Below are 24,319 nucleotides of genomic sequence, written 5' to 3'. Positions count from 1 at the left end.
AGCGGCCTTCTAGCTCGCAGTGAGCAGAACAAGACTCTTATTAAAGGTGGGCCAGCACCTGGACAACATCTGATTCGCTGTGTGTGTCTCTATCTTACTTCCTCTGCTGTTTCCAGAAGTTGAACTGCTTCAAAGATACAAATCTACAGGCAAGGCTACTCTGATCAGGAGTAAGGCTTCAATTCAGAAGAACAGAAAGATTTGAAAACCAAGAGGATGTGACATGTTAGATTTTGTTTTCTCTATTTTTTTTTGATGCTAATAGGCTGCATCCTGCATTTGTGTGTTTCTGTGTGCGTCTGTGTGACATCCAGAACACAGAACTGACTGTGCAGACTTGGACTGTAAAAGCTAATTGCCTATGGCACCAGGCAGGCCTTCCACTAATGAACCATGTGCCTGAGGTTAATTCAATTTTAACTGGAGTTCTCGCAGGTCACAATGTTTCTCCGAGGGGGTAAAAAACAGAGAGGGTGGTTTAAAACAGGGGGGAAAAATATCAGCGCGAATTTATGACATCATGAATCATGTATGAGCCGGTGGGAAAAAAAAGTGAGCTTGTTGGCTTGTTAACAGTGTACATTTGACTAATATGTGATCATTCAAACAGCCATCCCTCATGATTTCAGATGAGAACACTTATTTCATTACTTATTTAAAGAATAAAGAAAAGATTCTTCTACCTGCTGCCGTCAGTCTGAAACTGACTGAAGGTTCAATAAGAACTCGAACGAACAATTCAGCAGTTATTGATGGTTTGTAGTTGTTGTAGTTGTATAGGTAATTTAATCACTTAAGTTAATTAGTCTGATTTAGGAGTTCCCTTTATGAAACGGTGACCTTTTGGGATGTTAGATAAGAAGAAGGGTTGGGTGATCCTCTCTTTAGTCCCATTTGCCTGTCCTTCTCCCGTAAGTTTGCTAATAACAGATTTCTGGCCGGGGGAGCTTAACACGCACTCTTTAAGGTAGCAGATTACTTTCTCTCTTAAGGTCATGCTGATGGATGATAATCTCGGGTCAGAGTAATTATCAGTAGCTTGCCAATGAAGGCGATTTAATGCATTAAATCAAATTATTACTATTAGATTCAGTCCCTCATCGCAACTGTGCAGTTTGTAAAATTATTATGTGTGTCTGATCCATTATCATCTCACAACTCTGTTCTCTGTATGCTCTTGTCTCTGTAAGGCCACACTTTCCCTTTACATGGTTTTTGTATATAAGATAAGATAACCTTTATTAGTCCCACGCGTGGGAAATTATAAATCTCTGCATGACTGTTATCTGAGGATATACTGGTTATGGTAAAAACAATAGTCACACAACCTTTGGTCTCAAAGAGCCCTGTTTTGACCCCCAGAATCAGAGCAGAATCAGGAAAAAATGCTTTTAAATATGTGTTTTCTGTTTCCTGGAATAATCTGCCGTATGATCTGAAGCCATCACAAGTGATTACTGTGGAGGCATTTTAGGACATTATAAAGAACTAAGGAAGCGGTCCTCTTTGTCATTGCTCTGGAAATTGCTCTCGTTCATAATATCTTATTCAGAATCAGAATCAGAATACTTTATTGATCCCTGGGGGAAATTATTTCATATGATCTGGATGTTGTGTTCACTCTGTGTCATGTGTTATTTTTTTTAATTTACGTTTATATTTGTTACAGTCTCTGCTGCTCTTCTGGTCAAATTAACCTTGAAAAATGGATTTTTAAGCCCAATGAGACTGGATAAAGGATTAGACTAGAGGGAATAGAACTGTTTATGTCTGTATCTTTGATTTTTAAGTTCAAGCTTGATGTAACTGTTACCGTGTTCTGGTGAGATGCTCGTTTTTCTCCTATCGCCAACTGTTTTGCTACTTGTCTTGTTACTAATTATGTTTATTAATAATTCAGGTCCTCAAACTTAATCTACTATATACTACTTTGTACATTTGCTGTGGTTTCACACATAACCATGTCTGTGGACATCACAATGAAATACTTTGGTAAATGGACTTCTTACATAGCACCCAAGGCACTTTATACAATGCCACCCATTCACCTATTCACTCTATGCATTCAGTGCTTTTATGTGCTTTCAAACTAACATTCACACTCCAATGGATGCATCAGAGAGCAACTTAGAGTTAGTATCTTGCCCAAAGATATGGAGACATCAAATCACCAACCTTCCGATCAGCAGATGACCTCCTCTACCTCCTGAGCTACAGCCATCCTTACTTTGATTGATTCTCAGTCAATGTCAATCTGTGAACTAAGATGATGCTACACTTGAACTTTTGGTAAAACTGGCTCATAAGATTAATATTGTCAGATGGGGCGACCATAGCTTAAGAAGTAGAGTGAGTTTTCTACCAATGGGATGGTTAAATCTAGCATACATGTCAAGATATCCTTGGGGAAGATAATGAAGCCTGAGTCAGGGTGCAAGTGCGACTATGTGTGACTAGGTGAACAAGACTTGCAGTAGAAAAGTGCTATAGCAGTAACAGTCTATTTACCATTTACTAAATTGAGGTCTTTGAAGTTGATGCAGAGAAATGCAATCGATTCCAGACAATGCTTGAGATTCCTCAAGGATATTGTGAAAAGCAAAGGTTTGTTCATCATATCGTTTGCACCATCTGAACCCTTCCTGCTGGAGTGCAATGCTGACTCTGGTCAGCTAATGTGGATGGAGAGGTCTAGGATGCCCTTCTTTGGTAGTTTTAATAACATGCCTTTCATGATTTTTACAGTTATGTAAAACTAAACTGAAAGTAGGTGTGATGAAACACTTTGGTTAGCTGAAATAAAAACAAACAAACAAAAAACTAGAATGCTGGGAAAAAAGTACTAGATTAAACAATAATGTGTATTAATAAGATTCAATTTAAAAACAGTACTGCAAATACCTTTAGTTTCAGTCTTTGGTCAGTTTGGTCAAAGGCTGGTGAGGCTTTGGTGTTTGTTTACTTCAGGATGAATACATGACCGTGAATCAGCTGGGTTTACACAGCATTGTTTTTGTTGTGAACCTCTAAAATCTGCCCCTGACAAGTAGGCTTCATATTCTAATAACTGAAAAAAAGCTAAGGTAAACTAATAAAAGCTAAACTAAAATTAATAATGCATCGATATCCTGCTGTCTTAGTTAATTATAGGCCAATCTCCAACCTTCTTTTGATCTCAAGAATCCTTGAAAGAGTAGTTGTCAAACAGTTAACAGATCATTTTCAGAAGAATGGGTTATTTGAAGAGTTTCAGTCAGGATTCAGAGCTCATCACAGCACAACAAAAGCTTTAGGGAAGGTTGCAAATGATCTTCTTATGGCCTTGGACAGTGGACTCGTGTCTGTGCTTGTCCTGCTAGACCTTAGTGCAGCATTCGTTGAACATAATATTCTATTAAAGCGATTAGAGTATGCTGTAGATATTACAGGTACTGTGCTGCAGTGGTTTGTATCATTGTATCTATCTAATAGACTCCAATTTGTTCAATTAAATGGAGAGTCCTCTTTATACATTGAGGTTAATTATGGAGTTCCACAGGGTTCAGTGCTGGGACCAATTCTGTTTACATTATACACGCTTCCCTTAGGTAGTATCATCAGAAGACATAGCATACATTTTCACTGCTATGCAGATGACACCCAGCTCTATCTGTCCATGAAGCCAGATAACACACACAAATTAGTTAAACTGCAGGAATGTCTTAAGGACATAAATGCCTGGATGACCAAATTTTCTGCTTCCAAATTAAGATAAAGCTTAGGTTATTGTACTTGGCCCTAAAATCTTAGAAATATAGTATCTAACCAGATTCTTACTCTGGATGGCATTACCTTGGCCTCCAGTAAGACAATGAGGAACCTTGGAGTCATTTTTGACCAGGACATGTCCTTCAATGCACATATTAAACAAATATGTAAGACTGCTTTCTTCCATTTGCGCAACATCTCTAAAATTAGAAAAATCCTGTCTCAGAATGACGCTGAAAAATGAGTTCACGCATTTATTACTTCCAGGCTGGACTACTGTAATTCATTATTATCAGGATGTCCTAAAAACTCCCTGAAAAGCCTTCAGCTAATCCAAAATGCTGCAGCAAGAGTACTGACAGGGACTAGAAAGAGAGAGCATATTTCTCCTGTATTGGCTTCCTGTTAAATCCGGAATTGAATTCAAAATCCTGCTCCTCACATACAAGGTCTTAAATAATCAGGCCCCATCTTATCGTAATGACCTTGTAGTACCATATCAACCCATTAGAGTGCTTGGCTATCGCACTTGTAGGCTTACTTGTTGTTTCTAGAGTATTTAAAAGTACAGGGTGGGCCATTTATATGGATACACCGTAATAACATGGGAATGGTTGGTGATATTAAAGTCCTGTTTGTGGCACATTAGTATATGTGAGGGGGCAAACTCCTCAAGATGGGTGGTGACCATGGTGGCCATTTAGAAGTCGGCCATCTTGGATACAACTTTTGTTTTTTCAATAGGAAAAGGGCCATGTGACACATCAAACTTATTGATAATGTCACAAGAAAAACAATGGTGTGCTTGGTTTCAACATAACTTTATTCTTTCATGAGTTATTTACAAGTTTCTCTTGTTCACAACCATTGACATGTCGAAGAGGTTAACACGTGAGAAGCGGACCGAAATTGTGTTGATATCTAGTGAATGCAGTAACCGGGTCATTGCAGCAGATTTCAATGCAAGACACCCTACGAGACCACCCATCTCCCATGCTACAGTTAGCAAACTGCTTGCTAAGTTTCGTGAAACTGGTTCAGTGTTGGATTTGCCAAAATGTGGACGCAAGAAAACTTTCACTAATGAAGAAACATCAGTGGCTGTCCTAGCTTCATTCAGCAAGAGCTGCATGTCACTGGAGAGTGGCATTAGTCGAACATCCCTTCGGTGGATATTAGCTACTCACAAATGGTACCCTTACAAATTCCAGCTACTGCAGCATGACCCTCAGTTCACTCAGAAGATTTTGTTCAGTGATGAGGCAAACTTTTATGTGAATGGTGAAGTTAACAAACAAAACCACCGCTATTGGTCTGACACTAACCCACATTGGATGGATCCCTCCAAGACTGTTGGAACAACAAAAGTGATGGTTTGGTGTGGTATATGGGGTACAACGATAGTGGGTCCATTCTTCATCAATGGAAACTTCAAGGCCACTGGATATTTGAAATTGCTACATGATGATGTGTTTCCCTCTTTATGCACTGAAGCTGGCACGTTCCCGGAGTTTTTCCAGCAAGATGGTGCACCACCACATTATGGGTGCCAGGTCCGAGCAGTTCCTAGATGAACAGTTTCCTGGAAAGTGGATTGGTCGTTGTGGGCCAGTTGAATGGCCCCCAAGGTCTCCCGATCTGACCCCCTTAGACTTTTATCTTTGGAGTCATCTGAAGGCAATTGTCTATGGTGTGAAGATACGAGATGTGCAGCACCTGAAACTACGGATACTGGATGCCTGTGCTGGCATTTCTCCTGCGGTGTTGCTATCAGTGTGTGAAGAGTGGGAGAAGAGGGTTGCATTGACAATCCAACACAATGGGCAACACATTGAACACATTTTATAAGTGGTCAGAAACTTTTAAAAAACTCATGAAAGAATAAAGTTACATTGAAACCAAGCACACCATTGTTTTTCTTGTGACATTACCAATAAGTTTGATGTGTCACATGGCACTCTTCCTATTGAAAAAAACAAAAGTTGTATCCAAGATGGCCGACTTCTAAATGGCCACCATGGTCACCACCCATCTTGAGGAGTTTGCCCCCTCACATATACTAATGTGCCACAAACAGGACTTTAATATCACCAACCATTCCCATGTTATTACGGTGTATCCATATAAATGGCCCACCCTGTACAACAGGCATCATTTCCTGTCGCAATGCTGGATGCACACATAAATAAGGCCAATAATCATCTCAGTGTATGCAGAAGTAAACTTTCTTAGCCAAAGGCTCAGACTTGTCTAAACACTTTGTGACAAGTTTGTGTCATACAAATGGGACAACCATAATGTTGACATTTAAAGCACAGAAGCCCAACCCACCTGTGTCTGATTACGAAGGGCAGCCAATCAGAAGACGGTTGCTTTAAATGAGATGTTAGGAAACTTAAAACATCTTGTTTCTGACAGAGGGTGAACTGAGTAAAAGATAAATAATAATTAAATAATAATAATTTTCAGCTTTGAATCATGCATTGGTACTCTAGCAGACTCCAAGAATAAAAACATTAGCATGATAGGTCCTCATTAATCTGTATAATAAATCATTTGGGAATTGAAAAGAAGAATAGTCTTTTGCCGTATGTCTGTGACACTTTGAACTGCAAACAATGCTTCAGCCCTCTGCACTGGCCTTCTTGAGTATCATTAGAAAACAGCCTAACCACAGTGAAAGTCAGCACATACCCAGACTGTAAACTGATGAATATGCACAGCAATTAGGTCAACAAACAAGCTGACCCAGATTTAGATACACTTAGCAATAATTTACTCCCATTTGGTTTGTTTCTGTGATTATTTGAAATAACTGACTTGAAATGATTCATGTAAAAACTGTGATTATCTGGAAAGTTGGCTTGCACAATTTTCCAGAATCTCTAACAAAGAAGCCAATGAGTCCCAAGTTATCACAACCCATAGGCCACATGGGCCAGGTTTCTAAGAAGTCTCTTGGGTTGAGGGCATTAACTGTCCGAATTATTAAAGAACATATCACATGAGGGCAACTTTGCACTTGTTGCTTACTGTGCCTTTCTGTCTCTGTACATGGTTCATGTCAAATTAAACAATTATCTGCAAAAAAGTTAACTTAAAAATATTAAAACACTGGAGTCTTTCTTTCTATCTTTCAGTTCTACCTTCACCTATCAGAGGGAGCAACTGAAGACCATGATTAACCTAAACATTCTGTCAAAATAAATATATTCCTTATGGTCAGTGCCTGCCAAAAAGGAAATATATACACTGAGAAGATTAATCATAATAAGCAGCGTATGCCTTCCCTTCATCAGCTTAAAAAAAGGTTGTAAGGAGATGTTAAACAAGGGTGGATGAGAGGTAATGTACAAAGGTTGACCTAATTTTCCTGCCTCTGTTACAGCTCAAGTGCAGACTAAAAGGTCAGCTGCAGCAGGGGGTTACTCAGGAGTGATGTTTACCGCCACACTGCAGGGTCGTTAGGTTTTAAAAACAAGGTCAAAACTGGTATTGTGACTATCAAATAATACCACCACTGCCAATATAAGAAGATATATCTCCAGCCCCAGGATATGACAATGCACAAAGGATAAATCTAACAACAGAAGATGAGTAATGCCATCAAAAGTCTGCAGAAAAACAAGGCACCAGGCTCTGTTTGATACATGCAGAGAAGCATCCACGGACACAGCAACTGTACTGACAGGCCTGTTCAATACAGAAAGAAGAACATCTATGAAGCCTGGTGCATATTTATGTTTTTTTGTAGTTTCTAATCAGTTTTTATTTACAGTGCTTAACAAATCCCCCACCAAATAGAACACCTCCCAATGTAGGGTGTCAAGCTACCCTAAATTAACAGTATTGGTAATTACTAAAACAATTTCTTATGTTTCTAGAATATGTATGTTTTTAATGCTAAAATATAATTACTCTTATCATCCAGTAATTTTCAAATTTACTATCTTACAAAAAAGCAGAGGGAAAAAGTAAAGCACATTACTGTTTTTTCAATTAAGATCCCAAATTACAGTTATTTGCTTGCATTTCTAAACATAAAAATTTGTTTTAGTGGTTGAAATTAAATTTCTGACTTCCTAGGAGAGGTCCAGTGTGCTGGCTCAAAATTGAGTATAAAAACATGACTTCAGCTTATTATCAGCCTAATAAATAAAAATATACTCAAAGTTTTGAACAAAGATGTTGACAGAATTCTTAATTATTTGAGTGGGTTTGTTTTTGGTTGTTTAGTTCTAAGACACTTTTAGGACAAATTTGTTACACGATGTTTTTGTATATTTTATTTTCAATTCAGTTGTGTTTCCATGAAACAATTTTCAATTCAACTCAGTTTTATTTATACAACACCAAAATAAATAAACTTCACCGAAATCACAACAACAGTCGCCTCAAGGCACTTTATATTGTAATGTAGACCCTATAACATTACATACATAGAAAACACCAACAATCATATGACCCCTATGAGCAAGCACTTTGGCAACAGTGGGAAGGAAAAACTCCCTTTTAACAGGAAGAAACCTCCAGCAGAACCAGGCTCAGGGATGGGCGGGGCCATCTGCTGCGACCAGTTGGGGTGAGAGAAGGAAGACAAGACAAAAGACATGCTGTGGAAGAGAGCCAGAGATTAATAACAAATCTGATTCAGCAGAGAGGTCTATTAACACAGTGAGTGAGAAAGGTGACTGAAGCAGAAATACTCAATGCATCATGGGAAGCTCTCAGTCAGAACATGCTATATCATGTTTAGGTGGAAACTAGCGAGCTAACTTCCTGCTAACTTCTAACTCCATTGAATTTAATAAATTCTATTTTCATGGATGCCTGGATGTTAAACTTAATTATTACACCTGGTAAAGCAGCAATGCTGCTCATCTTATTAAAAATGAAAGAATTTACAGTTTTTAACTGTCAGTGATGCCGCAGTGTTTGTTTGACTTTGGGACCTGAAACAGACAGAGTTTAGGACCCAGATTACTCCGCAAGGCTCCTGACTAAGGCAGCCGTAATGGATGTAATCCTTCACTAGATCCATGAACCTCCAGTGCCATATTCCTCTTTTCCTCCTGGCTGGCATTGCCATAGTCAACATCCTTTGCCCAATATATACGCCTCTGCACATGTCCAAAACATCCCAGCCTTGCACTCTAATATTGTCTTCAAACTGCTAAACCTGAGCTATTCAATGATGTTCAATGTTCATCGTCTCCAAACCATCATAGCAGGTCTCATCAGTCTTGTAAACATTACGTAATATTACTGTTAATTGTTGAACTCCTATGCCTAATTCTTTCTCCTCTTGTTTATGCCAAGTGAGTAACTTGGATGCCGTTTCGGATCACATTATTCTCTCATATATCATAAATGCAATCAAAGTCTGTGCTGTTATGCAAGAAGTCCAGTTTTTTTTTCCCTCTGTATTGGTTGGGTAACCTGACAAAGAAGTGTAGTGTGTACTCTCCAACTATGAATCATGTTCATTTACCACTGTAGTTTTTTAAGTCTTTGATGGTGCTGTCCAACAGCAACTTTGCATTCATAATTAAAGAAAAATGTGCTGATGTTCAAATTGGCCTCCAGCGGGCTCAGGATAACAAGCTCTTTTTTTCCAAACAATCAGTCACAAGGTGGCTTTCCCCCGTCGGCCTGCCTGATGTTTACTGCTGTTGTGTTGACTTGGCAACACCCACGAGGCGCTGATGTCTGTGTTCACATTGATGTTTTACAACAACTTTACAACTGAGATAACGCGGGTGCTTATTCAGGTACCTCGATATTCAGCCTCACAAGTCTGGCAGATGTGGCACCTCTGACCCTTGACCTGGAAATGAAAGCAAAAATAGACACTAACATGGTGGCTAGTGCTCACCATATGGTACCAGGAAAACAAACAGTGTCTGAATGATGTCTCTGTTCCCCACCATTAGGCTGGAAGGAGCCGACATTCTTGCGGTGACCCCTCCAGTTCTTCCTGCACCAAATATCACAAGAGATGCTTTGGTTTGATGTGGTGAATCAGCAGACTATACGGTTTGGTAATGACGCATATAGGACATGGGCTTCTTATTTTATAGTACCGTAGCCTAAAAACAACTGAGCAAGTGTTGGTGTGACAGTTACAAGCAGCAAGGAGAATCTTAAAAAAGTGGAAAAGATTTTGTGGGTAAAACATTTCAAATATGCAGAGCAGTTACATTGTGTCCAAAATTTTATTTCCGTTTTTGTGACTTGGTGTGAGCAACAAAGAACTAAAAGGTGAGGGCAGCCTAGGAGTTTAACATGAAACCAGGATTGGACTTTCCAGATTCCATAATGCACAGTGTGTGGCTCAAACAGTAAAACCTCAGTAGTGCTCAGGTGAGAATGAAACAGTCATTTCCAGGATGAAGGCACATTTATGTCTCATTAACAGAAACAACTTTAGGAAAGAAAACATTACAGATGAGATGAAGAAATATCTTTCCAAATGTGCACTTATATTCTACTCTAATTCTATTCTTCTCTAATGTCAGGTGTGGTATTTCGTCTGGTTTGCTATCCTCGTGGGGGCGTCCCATTGACATAATGCTTTCCCTAGCCGCTTACCCTAACCCTAGCCATCATAAAAGGAATGCCTATCACTTACAATTGGGTTATGGTTAGGTTTAGGGTAACCCGGACATTAAAAACACATTTTAAGTGGGAAAAATGTCTTCAACCTCGTGGAGACCTGGAGTTTGGTCCCCACCAGTATAGTAAATTTCAGATTTTGGTCCCCACCAAGATAGTAAGAAAACGCACACGCACACACACGCACACTCTTCTGCGTTGCAAATGTTGCTTATATGTGAACTCTAAGAGTAATGATAATTTACAAAAGGCTGCCAAACAATTAATTCAGATTATCTTTCATACATACTGACTGTTTTTAACTTTGTGGGTTAACTAGTTGATTAGTTTGTTTTCTGAATGCTTAAGCAGATAGTAGAGCTGCGCCAGAATATTTGGATATTGTTTCACTTGTCTTTGTATTCTCTTTTGGTGCTTTATACCATATCAGTTTGTGTTCTTGATAATCCGCTCACACAGCAGACATCATCAGAGTAAGTTCACTTAAATTTTGCCAAATTAGTAATTTTATAGGACTTTTTAAAAATATACCTTTTGATTAAATATAAACAATAATTTAAGTGTAAAATAAAATGTAAAGAGTTTTATGACTAAAATGAATTCTGATTTAGAGCTGGATTCAGATTTTCTGAAATGCTATTGTAATTTCTGTGTTTTGGGTCCAAAAAATCAGGTCTATTGTGCTTCACCTTTTTCCATGCCGGTCTTTATTCCTTTCTCTTGCATCCCTATTTTCCTTTCATCTTTTCCTGTGTTTGTTCTACATTTAGCATGTGCATCTGTAGAAATTTTAATCATCCATTAGAAACTGTCTTGTGTGTTGTTTACACACATTTATGCTTGCAGTGCCTCTGAGCACATATGTAGTTCATATGTGATCGGTGTAGCTGCTGGGGAGAGTGCGGAGTGCATGTGGTTGGGTTGAGTATGGTCTCTGTACAGAGGGGATCCTGCTTGATGTTTATTGGGTAGCAGATGTGGAAGGGGGAGGAGCTCCCTGTTAGGAGCAAAATGGAGGTCCATGAAAATGAAGCTTACAGAGAACTGCAGGGGGGTTAGAGTAATGCTGAAAGGGACCCAAAGGAAGAAAGAGAGCAGAGAAAGATGTTTAGAGAAAATGAAGACTGTAATGAATAATTTATGCTTCAAAAGAACTTCATTATATGTCACAAAGCAGTTCTTACAGCAATAGGAGGGTCCAACCCAGTACTAGCCAGGTGCGATTAATGAAGTGGTCAGTGAGTATATATTGTAGCATTAAATTGTTTAAACAGTGCAGCAGTGAGTACCTTGACTTATTCGGCAGTGCCAGTGTTAAAATGATGAGCTTTAGTGTCTGTAGCAAAAACTTGGACTGCATAACAAAGGTGGATGTTACCCAGTTGTTGTGTCTGGAGTTATTATTTTAAATGTTGGCAGCTTCACCTGCTGCTAAGCTGCTTTTTATTTATAAAGCAAAAACCTTTGGGTGGTCTTTACTGAAAGCCTAAATATGTGCCTATTACTTCCTTCAATAAAATTAAAAAGAAGCAACACTACAAGCCAAACTCTTAGTTGAAGCAGGTCACCACTTGGCAGGCATCTTATGATGGGTTTTGTTCTCTTAATTTGGAGTTTATTTCAAAACTTCAAATTAAGAGCAAAATAAGCTTTTAACAAACCCGCTACCTTCTGGAAGTTAATCGTCCGTTTCCCGTTACTGTGTTTTCTCTTATGACACGTCTGCCACAAACACTGTTAAAAGATCTCCCTCGGTGACTCGCATTAGCGGATGTGAAGTCTATCAAGCAGCCATGCAATCAAAGTCTCACAACCTTAATTTCAAGCATCAACAAAATCCAATAGATGCCTTACAAAACAAATGATCCTCACACCGATGTAATTTGCACCAGGCCATAATCATGATTTCTGCTTAACATTTGTGAGTTTCTTATGGATTTTAGATATTTTCTTGTGTATATATAATAAATTTCAATTGCTCTGAAGCTTATTTAAAAACTTTTCCTTCTCAGTTCTGTAATTGTGGTACAGTAAGAGTGGGGACACTGGGAGGCAGAAAGAAGTAAAAAATTTAAACGGACAGAGGAGGAGGAGGGGAAGCGAAGTGTGTGTGTGTGTGTGTGTGTGTGTGTGTGTGTGTGAGAGAGAGAGAGAGAGAGTGAAATGAGTGGAAAGGGAAGGAAAGTGTGTGTGTGTGTGTTAGAGCGAGAGAGAGAGAGCGAGTGAGTGAAGGGGGAGGAGAGGAAAGCAGCAGCAGTGGCAGCGCTGCATCATCACTGTATCGCCACTACAGCAGAAAGGAGAAGCAGTTCACCGTCTACCTCCTTCATCTCTCTCTGTCTCTCACACTCATGACTACACATCTCTCCATCTTCACACACACACTGGAAGTCGACCAGCCGCCACTGAGCCTGACAAGAAGAGCTCCCAGTGACATTATCCATCACCTTTGGATGTTTGCCCTGCCTGCCTCCAGGATTCCAGGACACTGTCTGCTCATGAAAATCTGTGTTTTAATGACCCGCGGATGAGGCGTCTACCTTCAGATGTGCCGTTTGATTGGACCGCCTTGACTTTCTTTGCTGAGGAAGCATTCAGTGCCGGCACACAGAAGCTGCTGGGAATTTTGGGATCGTTTTCCTCTCCCTGTTTTTACCCTTTTGCCGGCATTTGAAGAGTGCCAGTGGATGGCTCTTTTTATTTATTTTTTCAATGTTTGAATTGTTTGGTTCCTGCCCGCTGGAGAACAGTGCTTACCTCGGGATTTGTAGTCAAGGGAGGGGGGTATGATAAACAGCTGTGTGGGGGGGAGGACGGGTTGCACTGCACCACTAGACGGGCATCTCTTGTCCTACATTGGGACATTTTTTTTCTGCCTCTCGAGGTTGCACACATGCACATATTTCACCCCCAGCAGCAGCAGCAGTGGCTGGCTGCGTTTTGCATGCACCGATGGATTACTGCTACTTTAAGGACAGGCTCGCTGCCCGCTGAGGGAGAAAAGATGCTGATATAGAAGAACAGGGGCATGCTTTGTTTTTGGAGCTGCAACTTCAGGGTTAAAAAAATAAAGAGACTTGGATGACAGGATGATGGCTGCGTTGAGCTGAAACTGCCCCCTTCTCCTCCCTCCCTCTTCTCCAGTCCAAACATGAACTCTTCCTCTGATGCGAACCAAAGCGGCTCTCCCTCGTTCTGCCTGCTGGGCTCCATGGGTTACTCCCACAGCATGGATACCTGCGTGCTGGAGGTGGTTGTCATCCTCTTCCTCACTGTGCTCATCATCGCTGGCAACCTGGTGGTGATCTTTGTCTTCCATTGTGCCCCGCTGCTGCACCACCACACCACCAGCCACTTTATCCAAACCATGGCGTACGCTGATCTGCTGGTGGGCGTCAGCTGCCTCGTGCCCTCGATGTCCCTCCTCCACTACCTTCGAGGCCTGAATGAGGAGCTCACCTGCAAGGGATTCGGCTACATGGTTTCTGTGCTGAAGAGTGTTTCCATGGCCTCGCTAGCTTGCATCAGCGTGGACCGCTACATTGCCATCACACGACCGCTGTCGTACACCACGCTGGTCACCCCATGCCGCCTGAGGGTGTGCATTGTGCTCATTTGGGTTTACTCTGCTTTGATTTTCCTGCCATCGTTTTTCCGCTGGGGGAAACCAGGTTATCATGGGGACATATTTAAGTGGTGCGCACTCTCTTGGAAAACCAACCCGGCATTTAGCACCTTCATTGTGGCGCTGCTCTACGCACCAGCTGCACTTACTGTCTGCTTCACCTATGGGAGTATATTCCGGATCTGCCGGCAGCATACAAGGGAGATCTCCCAACGCCAAGCCCGCTTCAGCCCGCAGACCGAGGGTGATAAAGGTGAGCGGGGAGAGCGTTGCGAAGGCTGCCCGGACAAACGCTATGCCATGGTGCTCTTCCGCATCACCAGTGTCTTCTATGTGCTGTGGATGCCGTACATCCTCTACTTCCTCCTAGAGAGCGCCGGCCTATATCACCACGAGGTGGCGTCCTTCCTCACAACATGGCTGGCAATCAGCAACAGCTTCTGTAATTGTCTCATCTACAGCCTCTCCAACAGCGTCTTCCGTAAAGGTCTCGGCCGCCTCTTTAGCCCACTGTTTCCTTCCTGCCATGGCTGCACGGAGGCCAAAAAGGCTCCAGCCCCCGTCAGCCTGAGACCAGATCCCCGATGCCAAGTGTGAGCTCTGATGAGCTTTGACTAGGATGGATTCGCTCCGGTCGCTTTGGAGGCATCGGCCCCCTGTGTGTGCTTTGCTCTCTACTGTGTAGCATGACACAGGTCTTTTTGGTCCTGCGGTGAGCACAGGGAGGCGCTTGTGCAGAAGCTTTCTGGCCGTTTTAAGAGGATGATTTTTGTGGAAAAAGGAGGCTGTGTCATTCCTGCTGGGACTTTCTCAAATTCTCTCTGTGTGATTCTGCTCTTTCATGGCTGCAGGCTGATGACACAGAGATAATAAGTTTGATACTGATGAAGAAAGTTCAGAGGATTTGATAAACAATGACTCCCAAATGCAAAAAAGTATAGCACATGTGAGCTGGGCTGCCCAATCCACTGAGATGCAAAAAATAATTTATTAATCTTTTCAAGCCTGACTGTAAATCTGTAATTTGTCTTGGTTCTTTCAGGGTGGAAGTATGTGTTGCAAAAAATGTTAAAACACTTGAAGCAGACTTCTGATCTGTTTCCTTTGGGGAACTCCAGATGCCAACGAGTGTAGGAAAAATCATTCACCTTAAAATCGTCACTTCATCGGCTCGTGTGTGGGTTCAAAATGCACAACAGATGGACTTATTTCCCAGAGATTAAGAAGATTTAGGAGCTTGTGTGTGTTTTATCAAGAGGATTTTTCTCTCGGGTGTTAGTGAGAAGCTCAAAATCTGAAAACGCATCGGATTTCACATGAAAAAGTTAGCATTACTTTTTAAACATGGCCTGGAAAGTTTTTCTGCCAGCAGACAAGAATCCTTGTTAAAGAAACAATAGATGATATGATTTATTCTTGTGTTTCATCCTCAGGTTTATCAGCGGTTCTTTTTGTAAGCCTCTGTGCTGTCTGCCTTTGATCTCAGCTGACAGAGTACAGGTCTTTTAAATCAAAAGGCACATTGTAAGGTAATCAGCTCATGACTTGTAGTGCAGTCGGTGTCGATAATGAATCAGCTGTCTGTCAGGATCCTAACATCTGGTTTCAGCTAACTTTATTTCTCGTGTTTCTGCCCTCTTCCAGCAAGAGGGATATCACCCAGCTTTACGAGCCCGACCTCGCCGTGTCAGGGGTCAAAGCCTGTTTCTGAGAGCCAATGAGTGTGTTTCTATTTTTTCTGTTTTTTGTTCTTTGGTTTCATGTAAATACACGTAGAGTATCAATATTTAAACAATGGCTAACTTCGGGGGTTTTATTGATTTATTGTAGACCTGCGGGATACCAGATGATCTTGTGGATCAGTAGAAGCTTTTTAAGATTATTTATTTGCCACAGAGGTCTGACATGCTGCACCTCCGGATTGGAGCCATTTAAATAAAAAATAATTTAGTGTTGAGTAGAAGGCAAAGCATTTCTTTGTATGCTGCGTTTAAAAACTCGCAGGACTTGTTTTTAAAGTCACAATGAAATTTCTGAAAGCATCTTGACAATTTGACTTTATTGTAGTTGGACAAAGAAGAGGGAATGGGATAGGTTTAATAATGATAGGAAGGTGCCGGTAATTTACCCATTTTCCCACGTGTTTGCTATTTGCCAGTGACCATTAAACAACAGAAGTAGAAGGATGGGTTGGGTGTCACAGTGACTTGCACAAGTAGGATGGATATGCAAAGTGGAAGGTGACTGCAGTCTTCAAAAATTTTTAAAGAATAAACAAAAACTCATCGATGGTCTTGATGAACATTTGCACAGAATTCTGGGAACCTGTTCCTTTACTTGTCAGTCATTTCAGAGCAGGTGAGTGGGTGGGTGATCTTTGGAGAACAGCTGAATGTGGAAGTGTTGTTGTAAAGTCATTTTGCTTCATATGCCACCCCTAGATGGCAAAAAACAAACAAAAAAAACATTACAAGTATTTCATGCATAAGAGTATTAGACCAGAAGCCACACATGTTTACTTACTGTCTTTCTGGGATTTAGCTGGTTTGTTCTCAAAGGTAGAATCAAACTTTTTCAAGTTTTTTATCATATGCATTTAAAAGAAATGTATGTTTTCATGAAAATTGCTTGCAAAACTGAATGAAAATCCAAACTGCACTGGCTGTACTTGGCTATAGTTCGTAGTGTTTTTTTTTTTTTTGTTTTAATTAATTTATTGGCTCATTTAGAAGAGCTCACATTAATAAACAGAGCTTTAAATGAGCCAAAATGAGGCTGTGCCATGTACTGCATTCTTTGTGAATGAGAAACTACACGAGTGTTCAAACAAGCTAGCCACAGTTTGTATTAGCAAGTGCTTTTACTATGTTTATTTGAATAGTGTCCGGTGCTGTTAATAACCTCAGATGCCGAACGAAACAGGCCTTTTATTTAAAGCAAGCACAAAGAAAGGCAAGCTTTTATTTCTCTTTTTCTCCAGCATAAGTGATGGTTTTCAGGTAACAACTGTTTCAACTGAAATACAACGTTGCCTTAAGCTAATAGGAAGTAATAACTCTCTTATCGGGCAGAAGTGTGAAATCATATTGAGCTTTTCCTCTTTTTATAATGCACACATTTGTGTAAATGTGAATGGTTGTCAAACCCAGTATCCACCCCACCAACAGTATATGAACCAAAACCTTAAATATGATAGAGAATAAATCATAACATACATATAACACCTGGGGATACTTTAATTTGAAATAGTTACAATAAAAGTCTGTCCATTTCTTAACAAGCCTTTTACTTTGAAATATTTGCAGTTATACTCGAGCAGTAACCCCACAAAGCTAAAACATGAAGTCACATTCCTGTAATGGCTCATTGTAAATTTGAAACAGTAACGAGAATAACACCATCGACAGAATGCAAAAGGGTTTCCTGGACACATTTGTTTCATGTAATTTGTACCACAAGATCCTTTCTTGAGCGAATCGGACCACAAATAGAAGCTAAAGCATTTGAAAGCTTCTGAAAGATTCTTGTCACGAACATCAACAGCTGTCAGATAGAAACTGTGCTCATGCAAAGAAAAGAAATCAAAATAGCACCAAAAAAATAAAATGTAAAAGTAGCTTTCACTGCTGGAGACGGTTCTTAAAGTAAAGGAGAAATGATGATGCTGAATTGGAAAACTGTCTGAGATACTGGAATGGTCCAAGCTGTTAATGCTAATGTTTGCCAGTTGCTAATTTTGTAATATGGTTGCAAAAAAGGTTGTTAAACATGGCTCCGGGCACGAAATTTCACTTGATCCAGAGATGCTACATAGCTGCTCTCCACCTCTGTGCACAGGGGAGCAAGGAGTTTATTTCTCACTTTCAGCTCGAAGATAAAGACCTTAATAGTTAGAGCACACCGAGTCACGATTATCAATGTTCACATAAAGCACTGGATTATTTAGCCTGCTGTGATTACTTACTGGTCACAGGTGGTTTTAAGTAACTGCATTTTCCATTTGTCTCGATTCTTTTTTTTTTTTTTTTTTTTTTTTTTTTTAAATTTTAGGACTGTTGTCATGTGTAATCAAAGATAACAGTAGGCCTAATAAGATACTTGCTTGACAGTAGCTTTATAGGTTGTATCTCTTGCCTGTTAAAAACCTCAGCCACCTCCCAGTAATAATACAGTTGCTGCATATGCATGCAATTACTTGGTGATCAGTTTTCTTAAGTGCTTCTCAGCCTCCATAGAGTGAGGTGCAGGGAGCAGTCTAACACAGAGAGGCATGTCTGTGGCAAGTTTAAAATCACTAGTTAACACATAAAGCCCACCTTTGGACTGTGAGGGAGCATGCAGACTACACAGGTAGGCCTCTAGCTGACCAGGAAATTTGAACCCAGAACTGCCAGTAAGACAATACTGCAGCGCCTCAATTTCAGAATCAATTTGCAAACTTTAATAACTTTATGATCTTACAAATTCTGATTAGAATTAGCTCCTGTAACGTTAATTTGTACAGCTGCTTGATTCATTGAACTCACCCTAAGCTGTGTATGCAGAGTTGGTGCCTTTAAGAATGTTTGTAATGGAATAATCTGACAAATGATATAGTTTGCAGACTGTCCAAGAAGTTTGTGCTTCAGTTGTGGTGAGATTCTAGCATTTTATTTGTCTGTTAATTAACACTAATTAGCAGGTGTCTGTGTTTACCGCTCTACCCCGACTCCCAAATAGAATCACTCCAGGCTCAAGAGTTAGTCTTAACATGCAGACCCAAAAAAACTGAGTCCCTATGGTTGTATCCATCGTATATTTATAGTCTAAACTTCAGCTTGCCTGCTGTTTTTGAGTAAATGTGCTGTGTGTAATTGACAAATAACATTTTTCTGAAGAAACATGCTCTTAATAATACTTTAGTTCACATATACTCTGAGTATACATGCGGTTTTATTGTCTTTGATGTCTTAAATATTTTTATGTCCATTTGGTCGTTTTACTGTTAATTATGTTCTCACAGTGTGCATGGAAATAAATGAGAACTATAAAATGTTTCAACGAGAGAAACGTGACACTGTTAAAATCATTATCATTACTACTCTTTTTATTTCATTGTGACTTTAACCAGTGTTTAGTTTTCCCAATAGAAACACAAACATGCCTTTTCACCACGGGGGCTGAGGCGCCAGAGGTCAGACTGATGTCAGGGTTCAGGGTTCAGCTGCAGGACTTTCTGGAGACTTCCCTGAAATGTTCTGTTTCGATTTTTAGCACATTTTTCTGTGTCGTGCTATTTCGTGGCGTTCTGTCTACAGAATCTGCTTTGAAATGTAAAATGTTGACATGTCGGACGCTCCGGTTTATTTATTGCAAAGGATGCTTCATCGTCAGACTTTACCTGCATGATTCTGGTTCAGTCTGGATCAGTGCGTCTGTCTCATGATGCTACTGAGAGAAATTTACTGACTGTGCTTCTTGTCTTCTAAATACTGTTGCATAACACAGATGGCTCACTCTGTTTTTTGATGATGGCAACGAGTTCAGGAAACAGGAATGACCTTCTCCTTTTCCTGCTGTCAGGAAAAGATCACATTCATCTGCCAAAAGTGACATTTTTGTCATTAGAAGTCGTATGATTACGTTGACGAGTTCCATGTGCAAAAAACAGATATGTTAATAACATGCAGATCTTTTGAAGTCCTGATATTTTCCTTGAAAGCCTCGCAGTGCTGCTCATCTGTGGGAGTGGGTGTGATGCAACTTCCAGCTTCCCCTCGAACAACAAATCACTAGTGGTAGCAGAAAAAAATCTGAATGAAGGGCTTTTAATGTTGTTACTCTGGTTGAACTGTTTGCTTCTCAGCTTGTGACCCGAACTTTGAAAACCTGCTGAACATTATTGTAAATAGAGGTGTAATTGTCTGATTATTAAAAAGAGATTTTCTGTTTATGTGGTTTGGGATTGATTTGATATGCAAAATCCTTTAAATGCTCCATATTGTAGTAATGTTGGAAAAATCTAAGCTAGCTGAGGTTAGTTATTAGTTCCTTAACAACTGTGAACGAAGCATTGGAGTGCAACTGGAGAGCAACCAGTTTATTCAAGGTTTTCATTTTCGGGTTGAACTTCCTGCCACCATCCAAAAGTCCACTAGACTGTATCTTCAGCACAAATGATTCTATCTGTCTATATATAGTATATGCACTGCATATTATGACATTCTTTGAACTGCACTACTAGTGCAGTAGGAAAGCCTTTACTGGATGCAATATGCTGCAATTTTATGGTTTTACAACAGATTTGGTATAAAGAGTAAGAAATTCAAACGTTGCACAGCGAGCCATCTATCTTCTCACCGGATGACTTTGCAAAGTTTGAAAACTGCACAGAAATGACCAGTAATTTACTTTTTTAGAAATAAATTGCACTACCATTATATAAAGAAATAATACATAAGCAAATTTTTAGTTTACTTTTTATTCTACATGTGGAGTATTTGGACCTTTTTTTTTTTTAAGAGACACTTGAACTTGCACTGTTCATATAAACAACAGACTGAAGAAATGTGGAAAATGTGGAAAAACTGCACTTATTAACCTGTTTTGAGAATAATATTTGCTTTACATTAAAAGTTGTAGCTCTTGTCTGTTTAAAAAGAAATAATCTCTGGTGCTTGTGCTCTGCCAACTTAACTGAATGTGACACACACTTAATACTTGTCTCCCAAACTGATAACTTTGGAATCTCAGACCATCTAATCATTAGTTTTCTTAACTGCTTCTGGCTGGAATCTCTCCCAGCTCCCGGAGTGAGGTGCAGGGAGCAGTCCATCACACGACTAACACGGAGAGGCTCATAAAAAGCAGACTTTTGGACTGCGGGGGAGCATGCAAGCTGCATACATATATGCTATGTTTGGTATACATCTTTTTTTTTTCTTGCTAAAATTAATAATTTAGTATCATAGAGTGATAATGTTAGTAAAGCAGAAAGCTACTCGTAGTCAGCCAGCTATCACTTTCATTTCATTTCAGTTCAATTCAGTTCAATTTTATTTATATAGCACCAAATCATAACAACAGTCGCCTCAAGGGTCTTTATAATATAAAGTGAAGACTCTACAGCAATACAAAGTAAACAGAGAAAACCCCAACAATCATATGACCCCCTAGGAGCAAGCGCTTTGATGACAGTGGGAAGGAAAAACTCCCTTTTAACAGGAAGAAATCTCCAGCAGAACCAGACTCAGGGAGGGGCGGGGCCATCTGCTGCGACTGGTTAGGAAGGAAAACAGGACAAAGACATGCTGTGGAAGAGTATCAGAGATTAATAATAACTAATGAGTGAGTGAAACAGAAACACTCAGCAGCCTAGACGTATTGCGGCATAACCAAGTGAGCATTAAGGGGCCACCTGATTCAGCCCTAACTATATGTTTTATCAAAATGAAAAGTTTTAATTCTAATCTTAAAAGTAGAGAGTGTGACTCTCTCCCGAATCCAAACTGGGTGCTGATTCCACAGTAGAGGGACCTGGAAGCAAGTAAGCCTGCAGTCTTAGAGCAAAGTGCTTTCAGCACTCGTTCTTATATAGCTCTTAGAAAAGTGCTATATAAGAATCAGTCCATTTGCTGTGTTATGCAAATTTGATAATGGTTACTTTATTAGCTAAGGTTATAAAGTAATTTAAGCCCCTTTCCATCCACAGGAGGATGGAGGAGTGAGACCTCAGTGAGTCAGACGCTGGTGCAGTTTACCATGCTAATTGCAACAAATTTCACCTAACGACATCCAGTAACCTCCACTCGCAAACAGTCAGGGAATACACATTTTTCCCTAGCAACTGCAGGTTGCCAGGGTGTAGCTGACCAGTCTCTAGGCCTATGTGACTGGGGCCCTAGCTGACCTTATCCACTTAAGACAGTAGTTTACTGTTTAGCATGCAATTCTTCTGTGTCAGCGGCTGTGATTGTTTTAAAGAAAAAGATGGATGACTTCGCTCCAGTTCCTCCCACTGTACAAAAATGAAGCTTATGGAAACTGCCACGTTGCATTTTTGGAGTCGGAGTCTGCTCAGTAGTTATTTGGGATGGATCAGTGGTGATTTTTCGCTGGATTAGATTCCTGCATGCACACCTGCTCAGTGTGACCATGAACACGCCCCCAGCACGTGTACTTCACTCATAGTCGTGATATTTCAATAGTTACTGTTTAGTTTTTCTTCATTATAGACAAAGAAATGGTATCAATTAGGCACAGGCCACAGAGGTACTGTAAATATAAGATTTATTTGAAAATTCAATCTTTTTTTTGCCTTTTGATATTTTAAACATTTAAACTTAAAAAAAAGCTGCATCCTCTGCTTGTTTAAGCTTTTCCCCTCAACTATAAAACAAAGCATGTAAAAAAAAAAAAAAAAAAAAAAAAAAAAAAAAAAAAAATTTTCTAAAGGACAAACATAATCAGTGATTTCTTACTGTGTGACTGGACAATTTGGTTACTGAGTCAACCCAGATATGATGAATGTAATTCCCCCACATGCTGAGCTTTCTCCGACTCCGTCTACAGTTTGTTTCTCAGAGGAGAGTCATGCTTTATTTGGCTCATGTCACTGTTGTTCTTCTGTGCCAAGCTAATTGGCTGACTGCGCTCACATGAAGGGACTGTTTGTGTTTGCGATTGATTAGGCTCACAAAAAAGATATTGATAGGGGGAGAGTACTGTCAACATCTTATACAATGTGGGATTGTTTAAGTGACGTTTCTTTGATTTGTGTGATCTGTTTACTTCAGCACAAATACATGGACGTTTTAGTACAGAAGTTGGTTTATGATGATAAAAACAAAGCGCAGAGAACATTCTGTGATTATGTAAATGGATCTTGATCAATAAGAAGCATTAAAATTGACCAGAAAAGGACTGAATCATATCAAAACAGTCTCCCTGCTTATATCACATATTTTTTGTTTTATGCCCAAACTTTTTGAAAGTTGCCAATATCACCGATCCAGCTGCTGTCACCCTCTTTGTGTTGTGAAATTAGATGAGTGAGTGGTGGAGCCAATTGAGAAAATGAGGATACCAGGACTATAGTGACGATTTTTCAGTTACATTGTAGCCACACCTTAAATCATGCCTCCGTTTATCATCTCCTTTAGTCTTAACGGGACCATGATTAACAAAACGAACACTGTTGTTTTAAAGAAGGTGTTAAACCAGTGAATGAACCCGTAGCCCCATCAGGAAAGTGTTTGCCAAGATCAGAAATCAAGTGAGAAGTAGGGTTGTATACCATAAACTACACAGTCTGACTTCTTTCTGCAGAGGAGTTACGCCCTGCAGACCATGAGAAAGGATGCAAGTTTAAGGCTCTTTTGCATTGGCTATATCTTTATTTCACATCTGCTCTCTTTCCATCTTCCTTCTCATCCTGTATGCCCCAGACTCTCAGCACAGCTTCCGTTCATGCCGCTGCAGAAATACTCTGACGATTCTACCATGGTTGGATGTATTAGTGATGGGCAGGAGGAGGATTGCAGAGGTATATAGAAAAAAAGTTGTGGTCTTTGTGTTTACTACTTATTGCACTGGAGATTCAGCCCAGTGCATAAAGTCTTCTTGAGCAGGTCTCAAAGATTCTCTGTGGGGATGAATCCATGTCTAAAAAGATCTCTCATGCTCTTTCAGTCACTCTTTCACAGTCTGAGCCTGATGAATCCTGCATCAATGCAGCATCAGGGAAGAAATAAATCCACTGATAGAAAAAAAAAAACCCTGGTCATTCAGTATATTCATGTAGTTGGGGAGCCTCATTTTTTGGGCACATGCTGATCCTAAACCCGACCGAGTGACGCAGCTTCAGATAACTCTGCCGCCGCAGGCACGATAGGTGCGTCACTTCATTTGCATCACTTATTTCTGAGTATGTGACCGTATTTCTGAATGCCCTCCTAAAACCTAACGGAGGCTAGCCCCCCCTTCTCACATAGAGTATTTTTGGGTGGCATGCTTGGCTCCCACGAAGCCTCTGCTCTCACAGCTTTGATCCCTTAATTCAAAAACATGTTATGTCAGGGCTTGTTTTTCTTTTCGTGTGGGAAAACCGTGATGTTGTCAGACTCAAACGGCAGTCAAGAGTTACACAGAGCCACGATCCCCAGGAGGAAATGCCTTTTCGCAGAGACCAGCATTGCCAAATTTGGACCAGGACTGGGAGCAGAAGGAGAGGTGAGGGAGGGAGTTTTAAGGTTAGACGTGCATACACTTTTTTATGTATTTAGTTTGGAAACGTCCATCCTGGGTCTCTTCCACCCACACTCTTTTTAGAACTGGCACCATAATGAAGGTCTA

General features: G+C 40.2%; 1 protein-coding gene and 1 long non-coding RNA gene across 2 annotated transcripts in view; both read left to right on the top strand.

Moving 5' to 3' along the window:
* Positions 1 to 24,319, top strand: part of LOC146563098 (uncharacterized) — a 68,863-nt gene that overhangs the window by 7,749 nt on the left and 36,795 nt on the right. The gene's annotated exons all lie outside the window — the stretch shown is intronic.
* LOC146563099 (putative G protein-coupled receptor 21) lies at positions 13,192 to 20,689 on the top strand. The gene is made up of 2 exons (XM_085295478.1): positions 13,192 to 15,516; positions 15,632 to 20,689. Exon 1 carries the CDS (start codon positions 13,514 to 13,516, stop codon positions 14,582 to 14,584), a length of 1,071 nt encoding a protein of 356 aa, XP_085151604.1. The 5' UTR covers positions 13,192 to 13,513; the 3' UTR covers positions 14,585 to 15,516; positions 15,632 to 20,689.

Source organism: Mchenga conophoros, linkage group LG12, assembly GCF_057382185.1.
Source record: "Mchenga conophoros isolate Kocher_MC1m ecotype Shallow Benthic linkage group LG12, M_conophoros_male_GT1.1, whole genome shotgun sequence".
Classification (NCBI taxonomy): domain Eukaryota; kingdom Metazoa; phylum Chordata; class Actinopteri; order Cichliformes; family Cichlidae; genus Mchenga; species Mchenga conophoros.
This window is presented reverse-complemented; position numbering and strand designations above follow the sequence as displayed.

Bases quoted from the DNA above. Each gene is read 5' to 3' on its own strand.
- LOC146563099 (XM_085295478.1), top strand. From the start codon at position 13,514: ATGAACTCTTCCTCTGATGCGAACCAAAGCGGCTCTCCCTCGTTCTGC.